The following is a 24,357-nucleotide window of genomic DNA, read 5'->3' as shown; positions in this document are numbered from 1 at the left end:
TGAATTTCAAACTATTCAGCCTAAATACTAACAAAATGTTATCAGCTTGGGTGTCCTCATATCTGAGTGGGAAATGGTGCTTAAACTGTGTATGATGAACAAAGCTCACGTGTCAGGCTCCTCCTCGGAGCTTAGAGTTAGTTCAGGACACAGATTGGCTCAGAGTCCTAAATGTGTTAATTGAAGCAAATCAAATACCTGGACAGCAGAGCAGAAAATGTATTACTTAATAAGGATATCAAATACCAAGTCTGCTAGAGGGAAGCCTGTTAGAAATTCTCTTAAACATAAACTCTGGCATTAAAACATGGCGCAGTAGCTAGTGTGGTGACTCACGCCTGTAATCCCAGGGCTTGGAAGGCTAAGAGAAGGATCATGAGTTCGATTCAAATCCCATCTAGAATAATGTAGCACGTTCAGGCAGCCTGGGCTGTACATAGTAAAACCATATCTAAAAAAGCCAACCAAGGAACAGTGACACAATAGTGGTTGGTGCTAATGATTAGAGCACAAAATGACCATTAGTGGTATAGTCAAAGTAGTTTTGCTTGTGTTAAGCTTTTCTGTGGGTACATTATTTACCATAATGGGGCTTGATTTGTTATTCCATCAGTTTAGGTTACCAGATATGCAAGCAACTTGGCGATTATTTGTGCAATATAAATATCAAAACTAGCCAGGCGGTGGTGGCGCACGCCTTTAATCCCAGCACTTGGGAGGCAGAGGCAGGCGATCACTGTGAGTTTGAGGCCAGCCTGGCCTACAAAGCAAGTCTAGGACAGCCAAAAAACAAAACAGAACAAAAAAATAAATGTCAAAACTTAGTCTTGGGGATGTAGCGTGGTGGCATTTGGTGTACGTGGGGAGTGGGGCTCAGTCTACAGCACTATAGACACAATGTACAGTTCACGCTAAGTAATAGTGTGCTGGCTTTTAGGTCCCATCTCTAGCCTTGTATGTATAAGCACAGATAGCTGCCTCTGGGGGAGGACATAATGAAACGAGAGGAACAGCCATCTCCATTAAGGGGGCAGAGTAGCGAGAGACAGGAGAGAAGGCTGTCTTTTCACTGTAAGCATTTTAATATCTGAATTTTGTGCCACTATTCAATATGTTGCTGTTAACATAGCTTAGAACTGTCCTTTGGGTTGTTTTAAGAAAAAAAATCTCAGTGTTGTCATTATCTTGTTGATGTAGGCAAAGGACATGGTTTATCTATCACGCCCCTGCCAGCTGGTCACATGATAGGAGGAACAATATGGAAAATCGTCAAAGATGGAGAAGAAGAAATTGTTTACGCAGTTGACTTCAACCACAAGAGGGAGATGTAAGTATATCTAAACAAGTGCTAAAAGAAATGCACTTACTGTTTCTTTCCTTGAAGGGAAAATTAGATTTTTAAAATTTTGCTTATTCAGAACTCTACAGCAATTTAAAACCAAGTACTGAGTATTTTCGTTGTAGGGCAACAGGTTCGTTATAGGACATAAGAGCTTTAACTTTTACATATCCATTCTATAAAACATATTTCCATAGAAGTTTTTAAAGGCAATGAATTTTGTACATTATATTTTATATGATCTTGATGTATTTCTTCATAGAACTTTGTGATTTCTTGTCTTTTTAGGGGCTGGGACAGTAAAAGTAGTAATTATTATCTAATTTAATGCTACTTGATGACAGATTCCTTTAAAAGTGTACATAATAATTTTACATTATTCATTTGCTATTAAGAAATATCTTATAAACTGTGTGTGTTCGTATGTTCACTATCTACAGGCACCTTTGTTATGTCTTTAGATTAAGTTCATGGCTATTTTGTGTTAGATTGCAATCATCTCAAGGTCTTTATATTAAGAAACATTAAGGACTAACCATTTAGACTTGTAATTGTGCATGAATAAGAAGAATGGAAAAGTAAAAGTACAGCAATAAATTTTAGATGGGTTTAGAATTAACTAGAAACAGAAGTTGTGTTGTTGTGTCTAGTCTCTGACTTGGAAGAAACTGTTTGCACGAAGAAGATGCCCAAGTTACTTACGAAAGGAGTGATAAATTTGATTATCTTAGACTTAAATGAAAACTGTAAATTATACTATAAAACTATTAAATAAAGTGAAATGCTGTAACAATAACCAGTGATTTATATATGTATAAGGCTAGTAATTACTCAAAAAAGCACACTAATTACAAAATGGGCAAGCATTAGTCAAAAAAGATGATGTTGAAATAATATGTACTTATTAGGTATGTTTAAATTACTTTAAAATACTTTAGCCTTCTGGGAAGTGAACTTATCAGTCTTCCTAGTTAAGCCTTTCTGGAAAAGGTTAAACTTGTTCAAAAAGGCATCTGACAATAGTTGTCTATTCTAGTGAATACATTTCAGGAAATATGTCCTAAAGAAATAAAAAATACAGCTGGATGTGGTGGCACATCTCTGTTCCCAGTACTGGAGAGGTGAGGCAGAAAGGTTGGGACTTCAAAAACATCTCTCTCAAAGATAAAGTGGGGGAAAGGCGGCTTCAGCGGGTGCAGAGCAAATGGTCAGATAAACACAGAACAGCACAGATGCAATAGGAAGCTCTTACAGCTGTGAGCTGGGCACCTTGCTGCGTGCCTGTAATCCTGGCATCTGTGAGCCTGAGATAGGATTGTGATGCCATCTAGGCTGCATATAGCCCTTTTCTCTAAAAAACCAATCCCAGGCAGAAAGTTTTTTTATAAATTTTAAAAGTTAGGTTTTGAAAAAATATTAATGCCACAGACAAGTCCAGAATATAAAAATGAGTATATAGGAGTGTACGTGGGATATCTATGTTGTAAATGCATATTTGGATACACAGAAAAATCCATACGTTTAGAAGGGCGTGATCATATTACCTGTCTTTAAGTGGTGGTCTTTTTTGAGGGAGGCCTTCAAAAAGCAGTTCCTTGTTTTTGTAATAGGTGAAGCTATTACTGTTCATCCAAAATGACAGATACTCTTCACCTTTAATCTTTGTTACAGCCACTTGAATGGATGTTCCCTGGAAATGCTAAGCAGACCCTCTCTACTCATCACAGATTCATTTAATGCTACGTATGTGCAGCCTAGGAGGAAGCAGAGAGACGAGCAGCTCCTGAGTACGTGCGTCTGCCGCTCTGCGGGGTAGCGGGGCGGAGCCCGGGCGTAGGAGTTGCCGCGTATTCTGTTTACTGTCATAAGAGATGACTAACTAATAATATGTTCTCATGGCATCTTATGCATCTTCTGTGTATGCTGACGTGTGGGCGCATGCTTGTCACGAGTGCATGTAGAGGTCATGGGACAACATGTGGAAGTCAGTTTTCTCCTCCCACCCTCTGGGTCTCAGGATCAAACCCAGGTCATCAGGCTTAGCCACAAGGCCTTAGCCCATTAAGCTACTTTGCAGGCCCCTTGTGTTTTGTTTTGTTTAAGAAATGTTAATGTGACAGTTCAAGATGTTCTCTAACGGTTGGCTTCCTCCGCCACTCAGCACATAGACAGCTGCCCGAGGCATTCTGGTCTCCGTATATATAACAACTACATATATACTGATGTGTGAAAAGTAACTTTTATTCTCCTGGCTCAGTTGTTGTCTAGGAGTTTTACTGCCTCCTTCTGCAAACCTGGACTTAGAATGTTTTCCACCTAAGACTTACTGCTTAAACAAGCTCTGGGTTGACTGGTTCAACTCAGCTGTTCTGGCTCAAACTCCTCTCCCAGCTGACTTATGTAATCTGGCTTCTCTCTCAGCCCAGAATTGCTCCACTTCGCCTCAAACTAACTCAGCAATCTGCTCTAATCTTCTGGCTTCTTCCCATTTTTTGGCTCGTTCCATGTTTACCTGAGTTCTCTCTCTCTCTGCCACCCATCTATCTATTATTGTCCTGTTAAACTGCCTCTTCTCTCTGTAAAACTGTCTCTTCTTGTGAGAGTTGGTTGTATCCTATTCTGTCAAATCTTCTCTGGCTTGTCACCTTTTCTGCCACTCAATTAGACATTACTTTCAGACATGGGGGCTTCCTTCTACAAACTAACTTTACTTTTGTTTGGGATTAAAGGCATGTGCTGCTTTTCTTTACCTGATACTTGCTGTATACCAGGCTGGCCTTGAACTCAGCTCTGTTTGCCTCTGTCTCCAGCCACATCACACAGACCTAGAAGATCTTTGGATGTGATCTCTTGCCAGAACAGCCATGTTCTGAATTAACCTTCCTCTACATTGATCAGAGTAAAAGTGAACCAAGAGAGAAGTGAGGGTGTGCAAGGTCTGTTTGACTGGGTGTTGGGTGTTTTATTCTGAGACTTTTACCTTGATTTTACAGAGGTGCCTGTGAGCTGTCACTTCCTGCCTCTGCTTTGACTCATTCTGCTTTGCTTTGCATTAGTTTTTATAAGCCATATGTGAGTGTAGCAGGAAAGCTGTGTTGGCTTTAGTGGTTTTTTTCTATGTCCACTCTAGCTCCCAAATATGACATAGAGACCTGTTACATTATAATAACGCTTCAAGCACCATAATTGGGCAGATAAAGAACTATTTGAATTCAACTATGCTAGCCTGGCCTACTTCCCAGCCATGCCCTCTAGGCTCACCCTGGCAGCCTCTGTTCCATCCTTGTCTCCATGGCAACTCCTTCCTCATGGCACGGCAACCTTCTTGCTCAGCCACTTCCCCCCCTCCACCTGAGACCCCCAGACTGAGACCGGAAGTCTTGCCGACTGTCTCCTCTGCCCAGTCATAGGCTCTTCAGCTTCTTTATTAACCAATCAGAGAAAATTGGGGAGTAAATTTTACACAATAGGAGATTCTTCAATAGCAACAACAGTACCGGAGTCTGTGAGCACTTAGCTCAGTGTGGCTCAGCAATTAACAATCTATACAGAGACACACCTTAACAGAATGTGAAGGAAAGTCACCTCCACAAAGCTGGGTTCCGTTTTAAATGTGTGTGCAAGCACTGTCATCTGTCTGCTTACTAATTTACTAACTTTAAGAAGCCATTGTTTTTTTTGTTTTGTTTTGGTTTTTGGTTTTTCAAGACAGGGTTTCTCTGTGTAGCCTTGGCTGTCCTGGACTGGCTTTGTAGACCAGGCTGGCCTCAAACTCACAGCGATCTGCCTGCCTCTGCCTCCTTAGTGCTGGGATTAAAGGCGTGCGCCACCACGCCTGGCGCCCCTCAATTCTTGTCACACTTGTGTAGGAACAACTTGTTCTGTGTTTTACTCTACATGCATGCATACAAAACATGCGTCGTGTGTTTTATTCCTAGGAAAATATATTTAACCAAGTCAAAATATATTTAACCAAGTGTTGATATGAACAAGCACTCTTCTGTCTCCTGGTAGTCACTTACGCAGTCTATATAAAAGACACGGGGAAGCTGTGTTGTTTAATTTCGTGGTAAGGCGCAGGCTTTATCGGATCTTCTGTTCTTTTTAAGCAAATGTCCTGGAAACTCTTCGGGGTGATGGAAACGTGCTCATAGCAGTGGACACGGCGGGCAGAGTGCTGGAGCTTGCCCAGCTTCTTGATCAGATTTGGAGAACCAAAGACGCAGGTTTGGGTGTTTACTCACTGGCACTGCTGAATAACGTCAGTTACAACGTGGTGGAGTTTTCTAAGTCACAGGTTTGTTTTTGTGTGACATTGAGTAAAGAGGTTGAATGTGATGTCTTAATTGCCCTTCAGATTTTATTTTTCTGCAATTAATAATAATGATGATGATAGCAGCTGAACATTAACTGCTTAGTGTTCTCTGTTCTTCACATACATTCTTTCTTTTAAGGACAAAAATCTATTTTTGTCTCTGATTTGCGGGTTGAGCAAGTTGCTTATTTCTTACTCTTGGTTTTCTGATCTATAAAATGGGGGTAAAAAGAAAATACCGGTGCTAGAATTCATCATTCTTTTTTGTTTTGTTTTGTTTTTGTTTTTCGAGACAGGGTTTCTGTGTGCTATCTTAGCTGTCCTAGACTAGCTTTGTGAATTCATCATTCTTAAACTGAATCTCCCCCCTCATCTCTGAGTTATGAAATTCATTTAGAACATCTTCATTCTCTTAAAAAAAAAAAAAAAAAAAAGAAAAGCTGACACAAGTGAAACATTGCAAAAAAATTTTTTGTTAAGGGGTAGGAGGATCTAATGGAGAAAAAAAGCCGATTAGCTACTTATCCAAATTGCACAAATTTAATCAACTAGTGGGGGAAGGGACTTAAAGATTGATTATTGTTAAATATCTTACAGTTATGACATTTTCTAATTATTTTCATTTTTCTCCCTTAAACTAGGTAGAATGGATGAGTGATAAATTGATGAGATGTTTTGAAGACAAAAGAAATAACCCATTTCAATTTCGCCATCTTTCTCTGTGCCATGGTCTTTCTGACTTGGCTCGAGTTCCGAGCCCCAAAGTTGTACTTGCCAGCCAGCCTGACCTGGAGTGTGGATTCTCAAGGGACCTCTTTATTCAGTGGTGCCAGGACCCTAAAAACTCGATCATTCTCACTTACAGAACAACTCCTGGCACTTTAGCACGCTTTTTAATTGATAATCCTTCTGAGAAAGTCACAGAAATAGAGGTAAGCACTTATATTCAGACTTTACGTTTATTATATTTATTTGGCCCTGGGTCCAGTTAATGCTGCCTGTGTACATATGTGTGTGAGCAAGGCCACCCACAGAAACATGGGCAGCATACTTGAGCCACATCCCCAGAGAAAAATGATTTCTTCCTCCCTCGGCAGCCACCAACTGCCAGTTGCTCTGCAGCTAAAGGTGGGCCTTGTGAGACCCTGTCATACCCATGCTGAAGTTTGACTTGCTTGATCGTACTCAGGAAACCACAGCTGCCAGGAGTTCAGGAGGGCAACAGACATACTCTGCCTAGAAGGCAGCATTTCACAGCATTCCTTCCTATCTTCCAGCTCCTAAATTCTTTCTGCCCCTTCTTCTGCTGGGTTTCCTGAGACTTGGAGGTGTGCTGCAGCTGGCTCCCACCCAGGCCTCAGCACTCGCCCTCCTACTTTACCATCCGAGAGTCTGTATTAACTGTTGCCCCTTGCGGAAGGCTCTTCTGACCAAGGTTGAGAGAGAGCATTAATCTACGGGTGTAAACATAAATATCTGGAAGGCAGTTTGGCAACACAACAATTTAACCATAGCAACAGTAGGTTCCCCTTCCTGGTAAGGGCCTTTTGATCCATGTTTAACATTGCCAGGCACTGAGCTGGCCTTGGTGCTGCAGAGCCAGGCAGATCTCTACAGAGAGAGTCCAGGACAGCCCGGACTACACAGAGAAACCCTGTCTCAAAACAACAACAACAACAGCAACAAAACCCTCACCAGGCATGGATTCCCTGCTGTAGAGCAGGTTGGTTATGCCCTGTAACAGTCATGCCGCAATGGCCACATTCAAGGAGATACTCTTTCCTGGTTTTGCTCCTTAGGTAGGTGTCACAGCTTTTTTTGTATCATAGCTTTCGACCTATTTTTCTTTCCTTTGCAGTTAATGCTGTCAGTCATGATTATTTCTAACCCCCTTTTGTTTTAGGCACTTACTAATTTTCCTGTGACCTTGATTTCTCATGCTGAGACCAAGGACTTTACTCTTGCTAGGCCAGCATTCTGGCACTGAGCTGCACCCTGGCCCACTGCTGATTTGTGACCTTGATTCTTCAGGTTATTTCTCTCCTTCTACCACATGGGTCCTAAGATTAAAATTAGGTCATTACACTAGGCAGCAATCACTTTTATACACTTTAGCTACTTTTATATAAAAAACACGCGCTCGCGCGCGCACACACACACACCTCTAAAGTTTCAGTTTCTGTGTTCACTCATACATAAGCCCTATGCAATCAAAGCCTTGGTCTTCTCTGTTTTATCTTTATTTATTTATTTATTTATTTACTTACTTACTTACTTACTTGCTTGTTTATGAGAGCTGCTTAGCTCTGGCTGGCTGGAATGCACAGAAATCCACCTACCTCTACCTCCTGAGTGCTGAGGTTAAAGGTGTGTGCCTTCACGCCCAGTCTCTCTCCGTTTCTTGAAGAACACCTTATTTCCTTATGATGTTTGTCCACTCGGCCTGGGCTGCTTCTGTTTCTGCAGGGCCAGCCTGCAGTTGTCATGGGACTTTGAGTTCGTTACCCTCGCCTCTTACCATGCATTGTCCTCTTGGCACAGAGACTGTGCTCTTTGATTAAAGCGAGTCAGGTGTTAGCGAGCCGGCCTTTCTTCTTAACAGGCCACACCTTTGCTCTGGTGTGTCCCAGCAGGCAAGCAGCTTTCTGGCGTTTGAGTTAAGCAGGAACAGCGAACAGGTTTCCCTTCATGCTGAGCGCGTAGCATTCAGCACAGGTGCATTTCCTCCCCAGTAAGCCACGTTTGCCTCCTTTCTGCCCCAGCATCCCACAACTAGCCTCTGGCTTCCTCCGTAGCGCATAACCTTGTCTGGAATCTAACAGAGGTAGCATGGCCAGCCAGGCGTTCCTGCCTTTCCACTAAATATACTAACCCACTTCTGCACCTGCATCTACAGTGCAGCTACCAGGATGACCAAGGTGTGAGAAGATTTTGTTTAATAACCAAGCCATAAAATCTGTCAGTTTTCTACAGCCAGTGTTGTTGATTTAGGTTCATAGCCATCATTTTATGTGGGTTAGCTAGTCCTAGGTTCATAACCATCACTTTATGTGGGTTAGCTAGTCCTCACGTCAGCATGTGAAGCAATAGTTACTTTGTGAAAAGCTGTGTGGTATCCGTGTCTCATATGTCATTTAAGAAAGCATATCAACAACTAGAGTCTGACAAATAGTCACCGTAACGACAGCATTGCTGATCAAGGATTTCAAAGCAACCATATCAAAATAAAATACTGTCTTGGGTTATTTAATAACTTAGAAATACCAAGGTAAAAGAACTCAGAAGTACTTGAAATGATTTCATGAAAGATGAAATACTGAATTTGAAGTTTTTAATTACTAGAAACTCAATTAGGGTTGATACTTCATTGGGGAATTAAAAGGACATTAAAAGTTTGAAGAAGAAGGAAAATGGCATTTCAGAGCACCCTCATGACAGAAACCGTGGAAACAGAGTGAGAGGCTTAGTTTAAAAGGCTGCTCGGCATGCTCAGGTTCTGTCCCCCTTCCCTCCCACCACCCTGATCTGCCCTCTGCCTGATCACATCCAGAGCCAGCTGCCCCAAGCTTGCCAGCATCTTCATAGGAAAAGCAGCGCTTCCATAGCCTTATGAAAGCCCACACTCCAGGAAGCTAGTGTTCCAGAAGTGTGCACACTGTGGGAACTGGAGTATGAGTTTCCACACACATAGCGTTCCTGTAGAGCCTACCCACGGGTAAAGACAGGTCATCACCGTCACCGCTCCCCTGTCCTGCCTCTGCCTGCTTGCTCTTCTCATACTTCCTATAGCACTTACACTTTTTTCTTTTTGGTAATAGCCATTCTTACTGGGTGAGGCAATCTCTTCCCATGGCTCTGACTTGCATGCCCCTGATAGTGATGTGGAACACTTTTTCACATACCTATTAGCCATTTGTCCTCTTTTTTTTTTTTTTTTTTTTTTTTTTTTTTTTTTTTTTTTTGAGAAATATCGGTTTAAATCTGTTGCCCATTTCTATACCATATTATGTGGTTTATTTACTGTTTGAGTTTTCCACGGTCCTTATACACTCTGAGTATCAAGCCCTTGTCGGATATTTTCTCTTATTCTGGAGGCTGCCTCTGCGCTCTGATGGCTGTTCTCTTTGCTGAAGTTTCCTTATGCTTTTGGAGTATAATCCATACTCACTGTGGTCGCACAGGGCCTGACCTGCATACACCTTTCTTGCTTTTTTTTTTTTTTTTTTGAGCAGAGTCTCACTTTATAGTGTAGCTGGCTTTGTACACCAGGCTGGCCTTGAACTCTAAGAGATCCGTCTTTCTCTTCTTCCTGAGTGCTGGGATTGAAGGTGTGTGCCACCACACCCAGCAAGCACCCACTTTTCTAACCTAAGCACATTCCACACACTGTGCCCATTGCACCACTTAGCTCTGGCAGTTCTCCTGCCTGCCGGGCTCTCTTGGCTTTTCCCTGGCTGGCTTCTTGTCATCTTAGTCTTGTTTTAATTTAAGAGCCTGTGCTATAACTATCTAGTTGGTTACAACCTTGTATTATTTTTGTTAGTATTCATTACTGTGTATTTATTGTTGTCTTTTTTTTTTTTCCCAAAGCCTTGGCTGTCCTGAATTCAGTTTCTAGACCAAGCTGGCCTTGAACTCACAAAATTCCTTCTGCCTCTGCCTCCCCGAGTGCTGTGGATTATAGGCATGCGCCACCACACCCGGCTTATTGTTGTCTTCTTTTTGCCACCAAATTGAATAAAGTTCCAGAAGAACAGGGACCTTTTTCATGTCCTCAGTGCCTAGAATAGTGCCTTGTGAGCTGGTGGCCTCAGTGTTGTGCTTGCTGCCACCGTGATCACTAGAGCCTGAGTTCCTAACAGGCCAATTCCCTAATGCACTATGGGTCTGTTTTACATGTACATGCAGTGCCCTGGAAAACTAAGCCTTGTTCATTTAGAAAAAACAAAACCAGTAATCTTTAAAAAAAAATTTTTTTTTCAGTGAATGCTGAACAAGCTGTATGTTTAGATTTGGGATGATAAAGTGAGGGTGTAGACAGGATGTATCTTAGGGTTAATTGTTCTGAAAATTGTTTATGAATATAGCAGCTAATTTCAGATATCTAAAATAGAATATAAAACTGAGACAAACTTTATTTAATAATTATTTGTTTGAGATGGGGTCTTATGTAGTCCAGTCTCCCCCTGAGGCTCCTGAGCGCTGAGATGGTAGGCTTGAACCGCCCCGCCAGGCCAAGACCAACAATTTTTTTTTTTTTACACAAGAGATACAAGTTAAATCAAGTATTTAAATACTTATTTATGTGCAGGATATCTATGTAAGTTGCTAACATTTTATAATTTTAAAACATGCTTTAAGTAAGCTACTAGCCAAATAAGAGATGCCACATTTGTTGTGAGTGTCCATCACTTGATTCTGGTTTAATTTTTAATTTTTATTTTGAAATAGTTTCAAATTTAATGAAAAGTTACCAAAAAAAAAAAAAAAAAAGTGGGATACCCTGGGCTGGAGAGATGGCTCAGAGATTAAGAGGTCCTGAGTTCAATTCCCAGCAACCACATGGTGGCTCACAGCCATCTATACTGTGATCTGATGCCCTCTTCTGGCATGCAGGTATACATGTAGACCTCATTTACATAAAATAAATAAAAAAATCTTAAAAAAAAAAGTGTGATACTCCAACTCATCCGTCATCAAGGTTTTAGCTGGATTTGCTCGCTCACGCCTTGTGTCTACACAGGCACAGTATTATACGCACATTCTGTTTCTAACCCATTTGAAAGACGTTGCAGTTATTCCAGCATTACATTGGATAGTACCACATTGTGCATTATGTGGAAACACGAGCCATAGAAAACAGGAAGTAAACACTGACCCTGCCTACTCTAGCTAGTTGGTCCAGTTTTGTCTGTGATCCCACCCAGGAATACTTGTTACATTGAGTCACTATGCCTTGAGATTTAAAAATTATTAATACTTTTTAGGTTAGCATGCAGAGTGGTGAGTTTCCTTATGACATTTTCATGTACAAATACGCACTTAGTTCTCTTTCCCCTGCCCCCTCTCGCTCCCTTCCTTCCCCCAAACCTTCTTTCTGCCTTTGTCAAATGGATTCCATTACTGTCTCTATTTCTCTCTTCACATTTCTTCCTTCTTTCTCATGGTCTCCTAATTTCATGACCTCCCAACATATATAAACATGTAAATACGCAATTTAAAAGCTAGACTGTTTACATTAATAATTTTGTCATTATTATATATAATATATAAATATTATCTATGTGTGTGTGTGTGTGTGTGCTTTGCCTACCTGCATGTCCACACCATTTGCATGCCTGGTACCCGTCAGTCCAGAAGAGGGTGTTGAAAGCCCTAGAGCTGCAATTACAGACAGCTGTGAGCTGCCATGTGTGATCTGAGAATTGAGCCCGGGTCATCTGGAAAGGCAGTCAGTTAACCTCTGAGCCATCTCTCCAGCCCCTTGGGGCTCTTTGATTCTGATTTTAATCTACTATGTATGTGTGAGTTTTATATACACATGGTGCATGCATGGAAGTCGGAGGACAGCTTTCTAGAGTTGGTTCTCCTTCCACAGTGGGTTCTGGGGTTGGAGCTTAGGTCATGGGGCCCTTGTAGCAAGTGCCTTTCCCCACAGAGCCATAGGTTTTAAGGTACTCTGATGACAAAAGAGTAAAAACTACTAACTTGGTTTTGATGGATTTTGCCCATTAAAAAAAAAAATTAAACATTACCATTATGTACTTTTTAAAAAATCTGTTTCAATAGAATAAATTCCTAGAAATAGACAAGCACAGTTTTATTTTTAGTTGTTAGCAAATTGTCTTCTAACAGCTTACCAATAATACCTGCTGAGACAGTTTAAGGTACTCTTTTCCCAGGTAGTAATTAGCATTTCCAGGCGTGCAGGTTAAACAAACTGGTAACTTTCATATGCTTGCCTATGTCAGCAGCCATTGATAAACTTGGTCATCTGTTCATTGCTCTTAGCCATCCGTGTCTCTTACTTTTTAAATTTCCTCCGTATATTTTGCCCTTTCTGATGTGCTATGTTTTTCTTGATTTGGTGAGTTAGGAAAACATAGCTTCTGACAATCATAGCACCACCTCTATTTTCATTTTCAGTTTTGTGAGATTTAAAATGTGAAAGAGGTTTTTATTTTCTCCATGTTGTAGAATTATTCATTTCTTTTTCCTTGTGACTTATGGCTTTGGGGCTTTATGTGGCTTTTCTACTTCCGATTATAAAAATACTTACCTCTGCTTTCTTTCTCCAGTTGACTGGTGTATTTTAACCAGTTTGACTTAAACCCATCTGCTCTAATAGCTCAGTTATAGTAGTGATCTAAATAAGAGCTATAATTTGCGCCAGGAAACTTGATTAATTTCAGGTGAGAATTTAGTTGAAGACTTGATGACGTGTCTCGCACACCCACTGCCCAGCTCGCCTGACGCTGCCTTTGCTTTGCTTTTCATTAGCTGAGGAGACGCGTGAAGCTTGAAGGGAAAGAACTTGAGGAATATGTGGAGAAAGAGAAACTAAAGAAGGAAGCTGCGAAGAAGCTGGAGCAGTCGAAAGAGTGAGTTACTTATAAGGTTAAGTCTGCATATAATGTCAAAGGCCACGTCCGTAGGATAACATTCAATGGAAATAGCTAAAGTTTTCTTAGGACTTTATGACCTCCCCCCCCCACCCCAAAGATTTATTTATTATGTATAAAATGTTTTGCTTGCATGTTCAACTGCAGGCCATAAGAGGGCACCAGATCTCATTATAGATGGTTGTGAGCTACCATGTGGTTCTGGAAATTAAACTCAGGACCTTTGAAAGAGCAGGCAGTGCTCTTAACCTCTGAGCCATTTCTCTGGCCTGACTTTGTGACTTTTATTAAACTTTTCAAATGGAAAAAAGAAAATCCTTTCAGTGCTAATAATCCAAATTTATTAAGGAAGTTAATGTTACATTGTTTTCAAAATATTGATCCACTTATACCAACTGTTGTATTATGATTTGGGTTAACGTTGGAGAGGAATTCATTCATAGTTTGTAAATATTAAGCCAAAATGTCTAAAGGACATAATGACCTTGCTGTGTTCCCTAATCCTCCTAGGGCAGATATCGACTCCAGTGATGAGAGTGACGTGGAGGAAGATATCGACCAGCCTTCAGCTCATAAGACAAAGCATGACCTGATGATGAAAGGGGAAGGCAGCCGCAAAGGAAGCTTCTTCAAACAGGCCAAAAAGTCTTACCCCATGTTCCCTGCTCCAGAGGAAAGGATCAAGTGGGATGAATATGGAGAGATTATCAAGTATGTGAGCAAAACAAACTAGTTTGGCTCAGTGAATTTGATCTCCGGTCACTGTGTGCTTTGCTCCCGGGTGCCTTGGCTTGAACGACACAGAAGGCTTCTAATTTGAAGCATAAAAATAGAAATGCTGAGGAGCATCCTGAGAATTAATAGTAAAGGGAAAGTGTGACTTCATTTCCTAGTTGCATGAAAGGCTTTAAGAAAGATGATTTAGGCAGCCTTTCCCCTGATTAAGGGACACACTGAAGGGAGAGACAGGAGAAAAAGAACTTGGTTGGGGATTGGATTTATTTGAGAAATGGGTTACGATGCTTTTGGCTACAAGGGGATGATGAGATAAAGGGTGGAGCCATGGAAAACAACTGAAATCACGTGCTCAGATTACAAATTTGAAAACACTGCTAACTTGAATAAAAGTCTCCCAGGGTTCCCTCTGCCTCCCCAGAATATGTCAGACACCTCAGGCTAGTGCAGTGCCTGACACTCCTAGTTCCTCCTGCTCCTCTCTCGTGTTTTCCTCTTCCCCTGCATCTCTGGCTAGGACAGCTATACTTAAGTGTCTCTGTGTGTTGGCACGCATTTAATGCCCTCATATCTAGCCAGGATATAAGCATAGATTTTATACTTGCCTAGTGGTAATATAATGCTGCCGAGTAGGTTGTAGACTTAGGTCGTCCTGGGCTTACTTGGGAAAATGCCATTGTCTAAATGGCCTTCTAAAGCAACTGAGAAAGCAATGTAATAATGTAAGCAATGCTGGTATTTGTTTAGTTTCATCTGATAAGTGACAAGTGGGCTGCTTACTGGGGTGGGGGTGGGGGGAGAGAACAACTTGAAAGAGTCAGTTCTTTCATTCCACTGCTGGTTCTAGAGATCAAACTCGGGTTGTCAGTTTGGGCGGCAAGTTCCTTAACCCACTGAACCATCTCACTGCCCTGGACGCTATTCATTGACTTGACTTTCCTGAGAAACATGGGGATACAAATTAAAAGAAATTATAGAAGGGTTTTGTTGATGTTGCTTTGGGTTTTGGGGTGGTTGTTTTGGGGGGAGGAGCATCATTGGAGGGAAGTGAGGAAAGTTCAGGGATGGGGCCCAGGGCATTGTACGTGCCCTAGTTATTCTACCACTGAGTTACCCTCCAGCCTGTGAGGTGCTGTTTTTAAGGTGTCCCGCCTGGAATCAAAGTAAACATGCTTTAAGTGGTTGTTACTGCTCTTGTTAGTGTGTGGTTTGTAGTGGAGATGTTGCCTGTGGGAATCAGGAGCTGGAGCAGCTGAGTGTTAGGGAATAATGCCTGGGCCCTCAGGAGTGAGAAGCAAAAATTAAAAGGATGCTCACAGGGTGGTAGAGAGAGAATTGAAAAACCAGGTATCTCACTCTCCAGTAATGCTCACAGGAGAACTGTGTTTCCTTTGGGCGTGCATACATAAACACTCACATTAGTAAGTCAATTATAAAAAGTGCCGGGCCAGATCACCAGAGTGTTCATTACAGCCAATCCGATCTTCTCGTGACCTGTTCAGGGGTCCTCCCGGGCCTAAAGCATCCTTAAGCAACTTGCCTGGGCTGGGGATGTAACTCAAGAATGGCATGTTTGCCCAGCTTGTGCAAGGCACTGCTAGCTAAATAAGTGAATAGCACTCTTCAGTGGTTATGGAAACTACTACTGCGTGTAGCCATCTGATGACTGATACCATGTTTAATTAGCCTGGAGGTAAATGAATATTTAAGTCTTAAAATACATGAGGAGTCTTACAGTTATGCCACCTACTAGTCAATTCCCTGTGTTACATAATGCTAGCAGGCCTTCCACACATCTGATTAGAGACTTGCTGTTTAGACCAGAAGATTTCTTAGTGCCAGAACTCCAAGCTACTGAAGAAGAAAAAAGCAAATTAGAATCTGGTTTGACAAATGGAGACGAGCCCATGGATCAGGACCTGGCTGATGTCCCCACCAAGTGTGTTTCTGCAACAGAGTCTATTGAGATAAAGTAAGTGCCTTTGCGGGGTTTGGAGCTTAGCTTATGAGATAGCTTCAAGCACTTGAGTTATGTAATGTAGACCATTTCAAAAGTGAAATATCGGTAGAGTGTCTAATAAGTTCGTGCTTTTAAAATTCCCTTTCTCTGAAAAGACCTGTGAAGGATGGTGGGATTTTCATCGATGATACTTGGGTACCAAAGTAATTGGGTTAGTGGTATGATGGGGAGGGAGCTAAACATTAAATTGTACGTTTATATGAAGAGACATTATTTCCGGCCTTTTTAGTAAGTCTAGTAGCAGGTGAGAGAACAGTACAGCTGAGAAACTAATTCTTTGAGTTAATGCCTGTGTCATGAAATGTCTTCCTTGACTCAGACATCTAATCCCTGAGGGTAGAAAATTTAACAGGACTGGAAGTAGTTAAGAAACTTACCTTTTTTGCATAATACAGTTAATACTGCTAAGAAGTCATTATTTTGGAATTTGAATAATCAGAGAACAAGCAGTTTTTTGGGTTTTGTTTTGTTTTGTTTTTTTGTCCAGTGGCATCTACTGTGTCTATTCTCAGACAGCTTAGTTGGGATACACACTATAACAATCGTCTCGCAATTGCCCCTTACAAGAGCTACATGCATTTCTTTCCTGATGGTAAAAGCCTAGTGTTAGAATTAACGTAGCAGGAAAGCGAGCTTGAATAATGATGTCTAATTGCAGAGCCAGGGTTACGTACATAGACTATGAAGGACGCTCCGATGGAGACTCCATTAAAAAGATCATCAATCAGATGAAACCACGGCAGCTGATCATTGTCCACGGCCCCCCAGAGGCCAGTCAGGATTTGGCTGAGTGCTGCCGTGCCTTTGGTGGGAAAGATATTAAAGTGTACATGCCAAAGCTACACGAAACAGTTGATGCCACAAGTGAAACGCATATCTACCAGGTAAGTACGTTGGTGGTAGAGCTCTGGGGAAGTAGATGGTGCTGCTGCACATCGGCCTGTGTACGTTAGGAACATAGTAGGGGATGGGTACAGGTCCCTGCCCTGACAAATCCTACAGTTCAGGTGTTTAGAGCAAGCAAATAGCATTCCCCTCGCACATACTCCTTTGGCAGTGTGCAAGGTGCCAGGAGCTGTAAAGAAGAGGGCGCCTGCTCAAGTTTGGGGGTTTGAGAAGTGCATTCTGAAAGAAGTGACAGCTGAGACAGCTCTTATTGGCCATTTAGCTAGGGTGTCAGGACAACAGGAGCAAAGAGTTGGGGAAAGAGTGTTCTAGGTAGATAGACAGCTTTGGTAAAAGTACAGATGTGAAGGAATGGTAAGTGTTCATGAAATCAGAAAGATATGCTCGTTTATAAATGACAGCGTCTGGCTGGGTAGCCCAGGCTAGACTCAAACTCTGTTATCCTGCCTCAGCTTCCAGGGTGCTGGAATTATAGGTATATACTACCACGCCAGCCTCCAAAAAAAAAAAAAAAGTTTTTAAACTCAACAGATGCCACAGTTCTTCTGATTGAGATAAGTAGAGACCAGTACAGACAACAAGGCCAGTTAGAGAGAGAGAGAGGCTTCCCTGGTTGTGGGAGACAGTGACAGGTGGAGGTAGGTGTACTGCCTTTCTCTGGAAGAAGTTAGAACTTGCCAGGCAGAAAAGTTGTTCTGGGTAAGAAAGAGGAAGAGACATAGAGGTGTGAAGTTATATGGCATATTCCAGAAAGTACGAGGGGTCAGCACTCTATGGTACACCCGCCATAGCTGCACATCTGGGCTCCAATCTTAATTTCAATAACTGCATTAGAGGTAACACCCCAGTGTTAGTAGGTTGGGGTGAAGGTTGGGGATTCCGTGTAATTGTGTTGTGCGGTCACATGGAGACCCTTGTCTTGGAAAGTGGCCAAGGAGCCTTAAGCCCTTACAGATAAGTAGGTCATTGTGAAGATCGAAGATCTGCTGGGACATTTTCAGGTGTTGATGCTGTCTGCAGAGCTGGGTAATGGCAGCTTATGTTGAGTTTGTTAACTCACCCCCCTACCCCGTGGGTTTTATTCCCCCCCCCCCCCTTTCACATCCAGGTAAGATTAAAAGACTCACTCGTCAGCTCGCTTCAGTTCTGTAAAGCTAAAGATGCCGAGTTAGCGTGGATCGATGGCATCTTGGACATGAGAGTCTCCAAGGTGGACACAGGAGTCATTTTAGAAGAAGGAGAACTCAAGGACGACGGGGAAGAGTCTGACATGCAGGTGGACGCCCCGTCGGACTCTAGTGCCATAGCCCAGCAGAAGGCCATGAAGAGTCTGTTTGGAGATGACGAGAGAGAGTTGGGGGAGGAGAGTGAGGTCATCCCCACGCTGGAGCCTCTGCCCCCTCACGAGGTGAGAGGCCTCTGCTTCCTCTGTCTCTCTGGGCTTGGTAGGGCCTCCCACGTGCTAGCTGGTGCTCTGCCGCTGAGTTACAGCCCTGGGCTATCTACCAGTCTCTCCATATGCCGTCCTTCTAGTTTCCCTGGGTGGTTTTAGCCATTTAAAATACATTTAATGGGGCCGATTTAGGAGTTTTTATACAAGATTACCTAGGACCTGTGTCTGTGAGTTTCTTAATCTCCGCAGCTAGAGATGATAATTTAAAAGAAACCCTTACCAAATCTGTTTAATCATCAAAAAATTTAAATAGAATACACAGTATTATGTTTTATTAATTGTTTTTAAACAGATTTTTTCCCCCTAATTCTCTCTCTTCTCCCTCAGCCCCTGGTTCTCCTTTCTGCTTTCAGGTCATGTGTACCATATTACCCTCCCCTAGCTAATATCGCAGTTTTTCACAATTTGTTTTTTGTTTTGTTTTTATTTGATTTTTGTTTTCGAGACAGGATCTCTCTATGTAGCCTTAGCTGTCCTGGTCTCGCTTTGTAGACCAGGCTGGCCTCGAACTCACAGTGATCCACCTGCCTCTGCCTCCCGAATGCTGGGATTAAAGGCGTGCACCACCACCACCAGGCACAATTTGTTTTTTCAGTGTAGACTTTGAGATACTGAGTCTGGGTGTGAGGGTCGCCCTCTTCCCATCTCCAGTCTGGAGACGGGAGTTTTCTAAGAATGTCGTGTGTCTGCGCTGTCAGTTCCATCCAAATCACTTCTGTTGTGACGCAGCTGAACATCTTTCCCTGAGTACAGCTTTCATGCTAGCCGAGGAGTTCCACGTTCTCAAGAGGGACCTGGTTAATTAGAGGACCTCCTGACTAATGAAGCTCAGGGCAGTGTTAATACCATGAGCGTCTCTCGGCTTGGCACGTGAAGCCGTTAGCCTCCGTGGAGCCGAGATGCAGAGATGCCCCTCGGCTGGCTTCTGGCCTGGTACTACGCTTGAAATTCGGGGGGGAGCAATGAGCTTTTCCCTTTGTGCTAACGCTGTAGTGCTCTTCAAAAACACTTTCGTAGCAGCAGCATTAGGCAAAAGCACTTGCTTTTCTGATCCTCAGCCTGTAGCGTCTATTGCAATCACTCTGAGGGAGGAGGGAACGTGGAAAAGGGGGGCTAGGGAACCCCCCCTCTGAGCCAAGCAGGGGCCTGGGACCTGGAGAGCGAGGCTTCAGATCAGCTCTGCCTCTTGACACCCCAGCTGACCCCTCCAGCAGTGGTTGAGTGAAGAGCATCATAGTGCCCCGAGTCTCTGTTATTAGGAGGCATGACTAATAAAATTGTGAAACATCAGAGAATGTGCAGGGCTTCATGATGGTAAGTGACAAGGTAGAGCCCAGAATAACAAACTGGGAATGTAATTTACAGTCTTGAAATGATCTGTCAGAGGACTCGAGGGAGTAATAAAAGTATCTTAGAGATCATGAAGTGTTGCACTTTACCCAATACAGTTTTGCCTCTACTGTTTTATTGGCGCTCCTCTTTCCCTTTTGACCTTATTCTAGGTTCCTGGGCATCAGTCAGTTTTTATGAATGAACCAAGACTGTCTGACTTCAAGCAAGTTCTTTTACGGGAGGGGATTCAAGCGGAATTTGTAGGGGGCGTGCTTGTCTGCAACAATCAAGTAGCAGTCCGCAGAGTAAGTTTATTTTGAACAAGGACTGAATTGAACACGTGCTTCTGAGGTGTTATCATAATGCTGTAGTCTTGTAATTTTATAAAATTGAAAACCACCTGTTTACATCCACAGTGGTGGCCTAAAGGCTTATAGCAGTGGTTCAAATGCATGGTACCTAATTTCACAGTAAATTTTTATTATTTGAACCTCTGGCATTTATGTGTCTACTAAAACCCATTGCTACAACATTTTACCCATTTTCCAGAGTCAGGGCTGCCCATCTCCTGACCGTCTCAAAGTGGTCCATGTTGTAAATGTTGCTTATTGTTTCTGCATGCTGATGACTGGGAGATGTACTAAAGAACTTTTTAAACTGTTTTTTCTAGACAGAAACTGGACGCATCGGGTTAGAAGGCTGCCTTTGTCAAGACTTTTATAGGATCCGAGACCTTTTATATGAACAGTATGCCATTGTGTAAAGGACATGATGTCAAGAAATGTCTGCTTGACCTTTCTCAGGAAGAAAGGATTCTCATCTGAGGCTAAGCTTTCACTGTCTTGTTTTGTAACATATAAAAAGAATCTGCCAGAAAACGTGAGCATGTATTAGATTTTGAAAAATAAGAATCAAGGGCCTGGGGTGTAGAGCTCTTACCTCGCATGCGCAAGGCCCTGGGTTTGAGTCTCAGTACTGAATAAAGAGAGACAGAAAATGTAAATAGAACCCGTTTTGTAAATGCTCTTGCCTCTCTCTCTGAACAACAGACTCCCAAGAAGACAGGACCAGAGCTAAAGGGTACTAGTTCTCTCTGCTCCAAGGGCTCTTGCTCCAAGGGCTCGCTACTTGAAGAAGAGGAAAAAAATAAATGCAACTTAGCAAACCAGTTCATGGCCTTACAGAAACTGGTGTACATACATTCCTGCAAACAGTTTCTTACATTTTTCTGGAGTAAAAAGGGAGAATTGTATAGAAAGGATATGCAATAAAAGATAATGGGGGGAAAAAACTGGTGACATTTTTTGGAATGGGTATTGTGCTGTTTCTCCCTGTTGAGTCCTGATCTGCAGCTGCTTCTAGATGGAGCCTCTGCCCTTCCCTCTCTGCCCTCCGCCCTCTGCCCTCAACCTTCAGTGCAAGGCGGCGCACATTTAGTTTAGAAATTTTATTTCTCCCATTTCTTGTTTATTAAAATTTTGTTGTTACTCAATTTGAATTTATAACCTCATCGTTTGAATAAATGTCATCTAAAAGAAAGCCTTAGCCGGGCGTGGTGGCGCACGCCTTTAATCCCAGCACTCGGGAGGCAGAGGCAGGTGGATCACTGTGAGTTCGAGGCCAGCCTGGTCTACAAAGCGAGTCCAGGACAGCCAAGGCTACACAGAGAAACTCTGTCTTGAAAAACAAAACAAAACAAACAAACAAACAAAAAAGAAAGCCTTGAGGCCGAGTATGATGCATCTGCCTGTAATTCCCCACACTCAGGAGCCTGGCTAGGATGGTGAGTCAGAGGGCAGCCTGCGCTGCATACTGAGACCCTGTCGCACAGACCAGCAAAAAGAGAGCCTGGTGTGCTACCAGTTCTGCATGTATTTTATTTAGAATTAACTATTGGCTGAGTAACTATTTGAAACCATCCAATGCTCTGCTTTTAAAAAAGCAAACGTTGAACCTCACATTTTTATAAGGTAACAGTGTAATTTAATTAAAGAGTGTAAATGCTTTCCTTTCTTAGCTTGTTTTCCAACTTTATGTAAGCAGTGGTTGGATTTTATGTTCACTACTACAAAAATAGTGCTGAGCCCAGGTAATTGCCACCCTTGATGTAGTACAAATGAGTCTTGTTCAAGAGTGAAAACTGAAAATATGTAATTCTGTTGACTTGGACAATGAGTCGTGTTGTCCTGTTGTAATTTGTTGGTTTAACTTTTAGAAGGCAGCTTAAACAAGGCCGTCCGTAAGCCCCCCTTTCTGCACTTAGCATCTAGAGAAGCCTCACTCTCTTTTAACTGTGGAACTCTGTGTATTTCAACCCAGGGATCCGCAGTCAGGCCCGAGGTCATCTCTTACGTGGTTTCAATGCTGAAGCAAAGTTTGTAACCTTCTGATACTGAAAACCAGATGTACAAAATAGTGTTGCAGAGATGAGTGTGTAAAAAGTGTGTTTTGGTTTTAGCAGCCATGAAACATTCCTCTTTTCTCTCCTGTTGCTATATAGAGGAAGCCTGTGATTCTGTTTCTCTTCCAGGGGAAGAACCCCTGCAGTTGTTACACAGTAAAAACTCTTGGCTATGCCTGTTCCATGCTGGTACCTATAGCTAAAAGTGTTTCTTACCTAACCTTTCTGCTGTCTGTGAACAGGAAGTAAAATTTAAAGTACTGCCTGAAGATAGCTGCTCTAAGTAACACCGTTAGCGAGCAGTACTTCTGCCTGTGACTACATGACATTATCCTGAAATTCCCAAAATGGAGACATTGATTGCAGCCTCAGCTACTTAGGAAAAACACAGCTTTTAAAGACAATAGAGAAATCATGAGTGCAGAGAGGCTCTCAGACGCGAGAGTCAAGGTAGCATGTGAGCTAGCAGCCGAGGACTTAAGAATTTTTATCCGGGCATAGTAGCACGTGCTGGTTAATTTCATCACTTAATTCAGACGTTGCTTAAGGCCAGCCTGGAGCACGTAAGACCCTGCTCAAAAGAGGGAAAGAGGCTGGGGTTGTAGCTCAGTGGTAGAGTACTTACGGAGCATGTGTGAGGCCCTGGGGTTGACCCCTAGGTCTGGAGGTTGGGGGGGCATGTTAACTGTATTTATTGAGGTGCGGTTACACATACCAGTCACTGTTGCAGTTATTTCTGTGTTTTTGTGACTCGATAGGTGACCTGACACAATAGAGAAGAAACCAGTCTTTTAAGGTGGGTTATTTACCTTTTTGTGCGTCTGTAGCTAATTTACATACCATAAAATATTTACTCTTTAAAAAATGATACAATTGGCTCATTTTGGTGAATCTGCAACTACTGCTATGTAATTCCAGAATATTTTTTTATCATTCCAAAAAGAAACCCAGTAACCATTTGCACCCCACAGTCTCTTCTCCCCACTTAATCACCGTTCCTTCTGTCTCTTCTGGACATTTCATAAAAAAGAATCACACAGCACATGGCCTTCTGTGTCTTCTTTCATTTCAGTTAACGGTTGTTTTCAAGATTCATCAATGTAATAATGTCTTTGCCTCATTTTTGTTTGCTTTGGGGTGTGGTCTTACATTGTGTAGTTCAAATTGGTTCAAACTCATAATCCTCCTGCCTCTGGTTTGCTGAGATTATAGGCGTATACTTTCAGTATACTTTTTTTTTTTCCTTCGAGACAGGGTTTCTCTGTGTAGCCTTGGCTGTCCTAGACTCACTTGGTAGACCAGGCTGGCCTTGAACTCACAGCGATCCGCCTGCCTCTGCCTGCTGGGATTAAAGGGGTGCGCCACCACACCTGGCCCCTGTATACATTTTATGACTCTTGCTCGGGTGTCATGTTTGTTCATCAGTTGATGTACATTGAGTGATTCCCAGGTATTTGGGGGCTGTTTGTTTGTTTGTCTGCTATAAAGAATGTTGCTTTGAGCATTTTTGTACAAGATTTTTTTAATATGATATGAGCATTTGTATTTTAAATTTTCTTGGGTGTATGCTTAAGAATAGGATCACTGAGTCATGTAACTGCTTAACCATCTAAGCAGCTACATACAGTCTGTCTTGTGAAGCAGCTTACCATTTCTTGTTCTCGTTGGCATATGTGTAAGGTTCTGTTCCCCGCCCCCCCTCCCCCACATGCATTCTTGACTCTGTCTTCTGTTCTCATCATCCCTAGCATGTGAGGAGGCATAGCCTGGAGGCGTTTTGGCTTACATATTTCACTAATAAATAATGATGCTGAGCATGCCATGTTTCTTGTGCTTATTGGATGTTTATATGTCTTTGGAGTAATGTCTCTTCAACTCCTTTGTCCATTTATAAACTGTTTATCTTTTTCATTGTTAGGAAGCTCTGTATGTTTTCTAGATATTTCTGTGTATGAGTGGTAAATATTTCTGTGGCTTGTCTTTACTTTGTTGATAGTGTGATATGAAACAAAATTTATAATTTTGAGTTCCATTTCTTCTCTTGTCAGTTATTTGCATTATTAGTGACATTCTTAGAAAGCGTTTTCTTTTTTTGAATAATTTATTTAGTGGTGATGGCAGGGTGCACAGTTGCCATAGCATACATGTGGAGGTCAGAGGACAACTTGCACAATGTGGGACCCAGAGACCAAACTAAGGCTGTCAGGCCTGGTGGCAAGCACCTTACCTGCTAA

At 42.3% G+C, this 24,357-nt stretch overlaps 1 protein-coding gene across 3 annotated transcripts in view; it reads left to right on the top strand.

Moving 5' to 3' along the window:
* Nucleotides 1-23,940, top strand: part of CPSF2 (cleavage and polyadenylation specific factor 2) — a 32,918-nt gene extending 8,978 nt beyond the window's left edge. For all 3 annotated transcript variants that reach the window (XM_084793875.1, XM_084793873.1, XM_084793874.1), the window contains exons 5-15: nt 1,198-1,327; nt 3,011-3,126; nt 5,449-5,636; nt 6,296-6,586; nt 13,155-13,255; nt 13,787-13,987; nt 15,831-15,983; nt 16,690-16,915; nt 18,046-18,345; nt 19,893-20,027; nt 20,393-23,940. In XM_084793875.1, the coding sequence (XP_084650001.1) occupies nt 1,198-1,327; nt 3,011-3,126; nt 5,449-5,636; nt 6,296-6,586; nt 13,155-13,255; nt 13,787-13,987; nt 15,831-15,983; nt 16,690-16,915; nt 18,046-18,345; nt 19,893-20,027; nt 20,393-20,485 (1,934 nt within the window). In that variant the 3' untranslated portion in view covers nt 20,486-23,940. The remainder of the gene's footprint in view (nt 1-1,197; nt 1,328-3,010; nt 3,127-5,448; nt 5,637-6,295; nt 6,587-13,154; nt 13,256-13,786; nt 13,988-15,830; nt 15,984-16,689; nt 16,916-18,045; nt 18,346-19,892; nt 20,028-20,392) is intronic.
* Nucleotides 23,941-24,357: the final 417 nt, after the last annotated feature.

This window comes from Acomys minous (assembly GCF_964271855.1).
Source record: "Acomys minous genome assembly, chromosome: 8".
Taxonomy (NCBI): Eukaryota; Metazoa; Chordata; class Mammalia; order Rodentia; family Muridae; genus Acomys; species Acomys minous.
The sequence above is the reverse complement of the archived record's forward strand: the minus strand, read 5'-3'. Positions and strand labels throughout refer to the sequence as shown.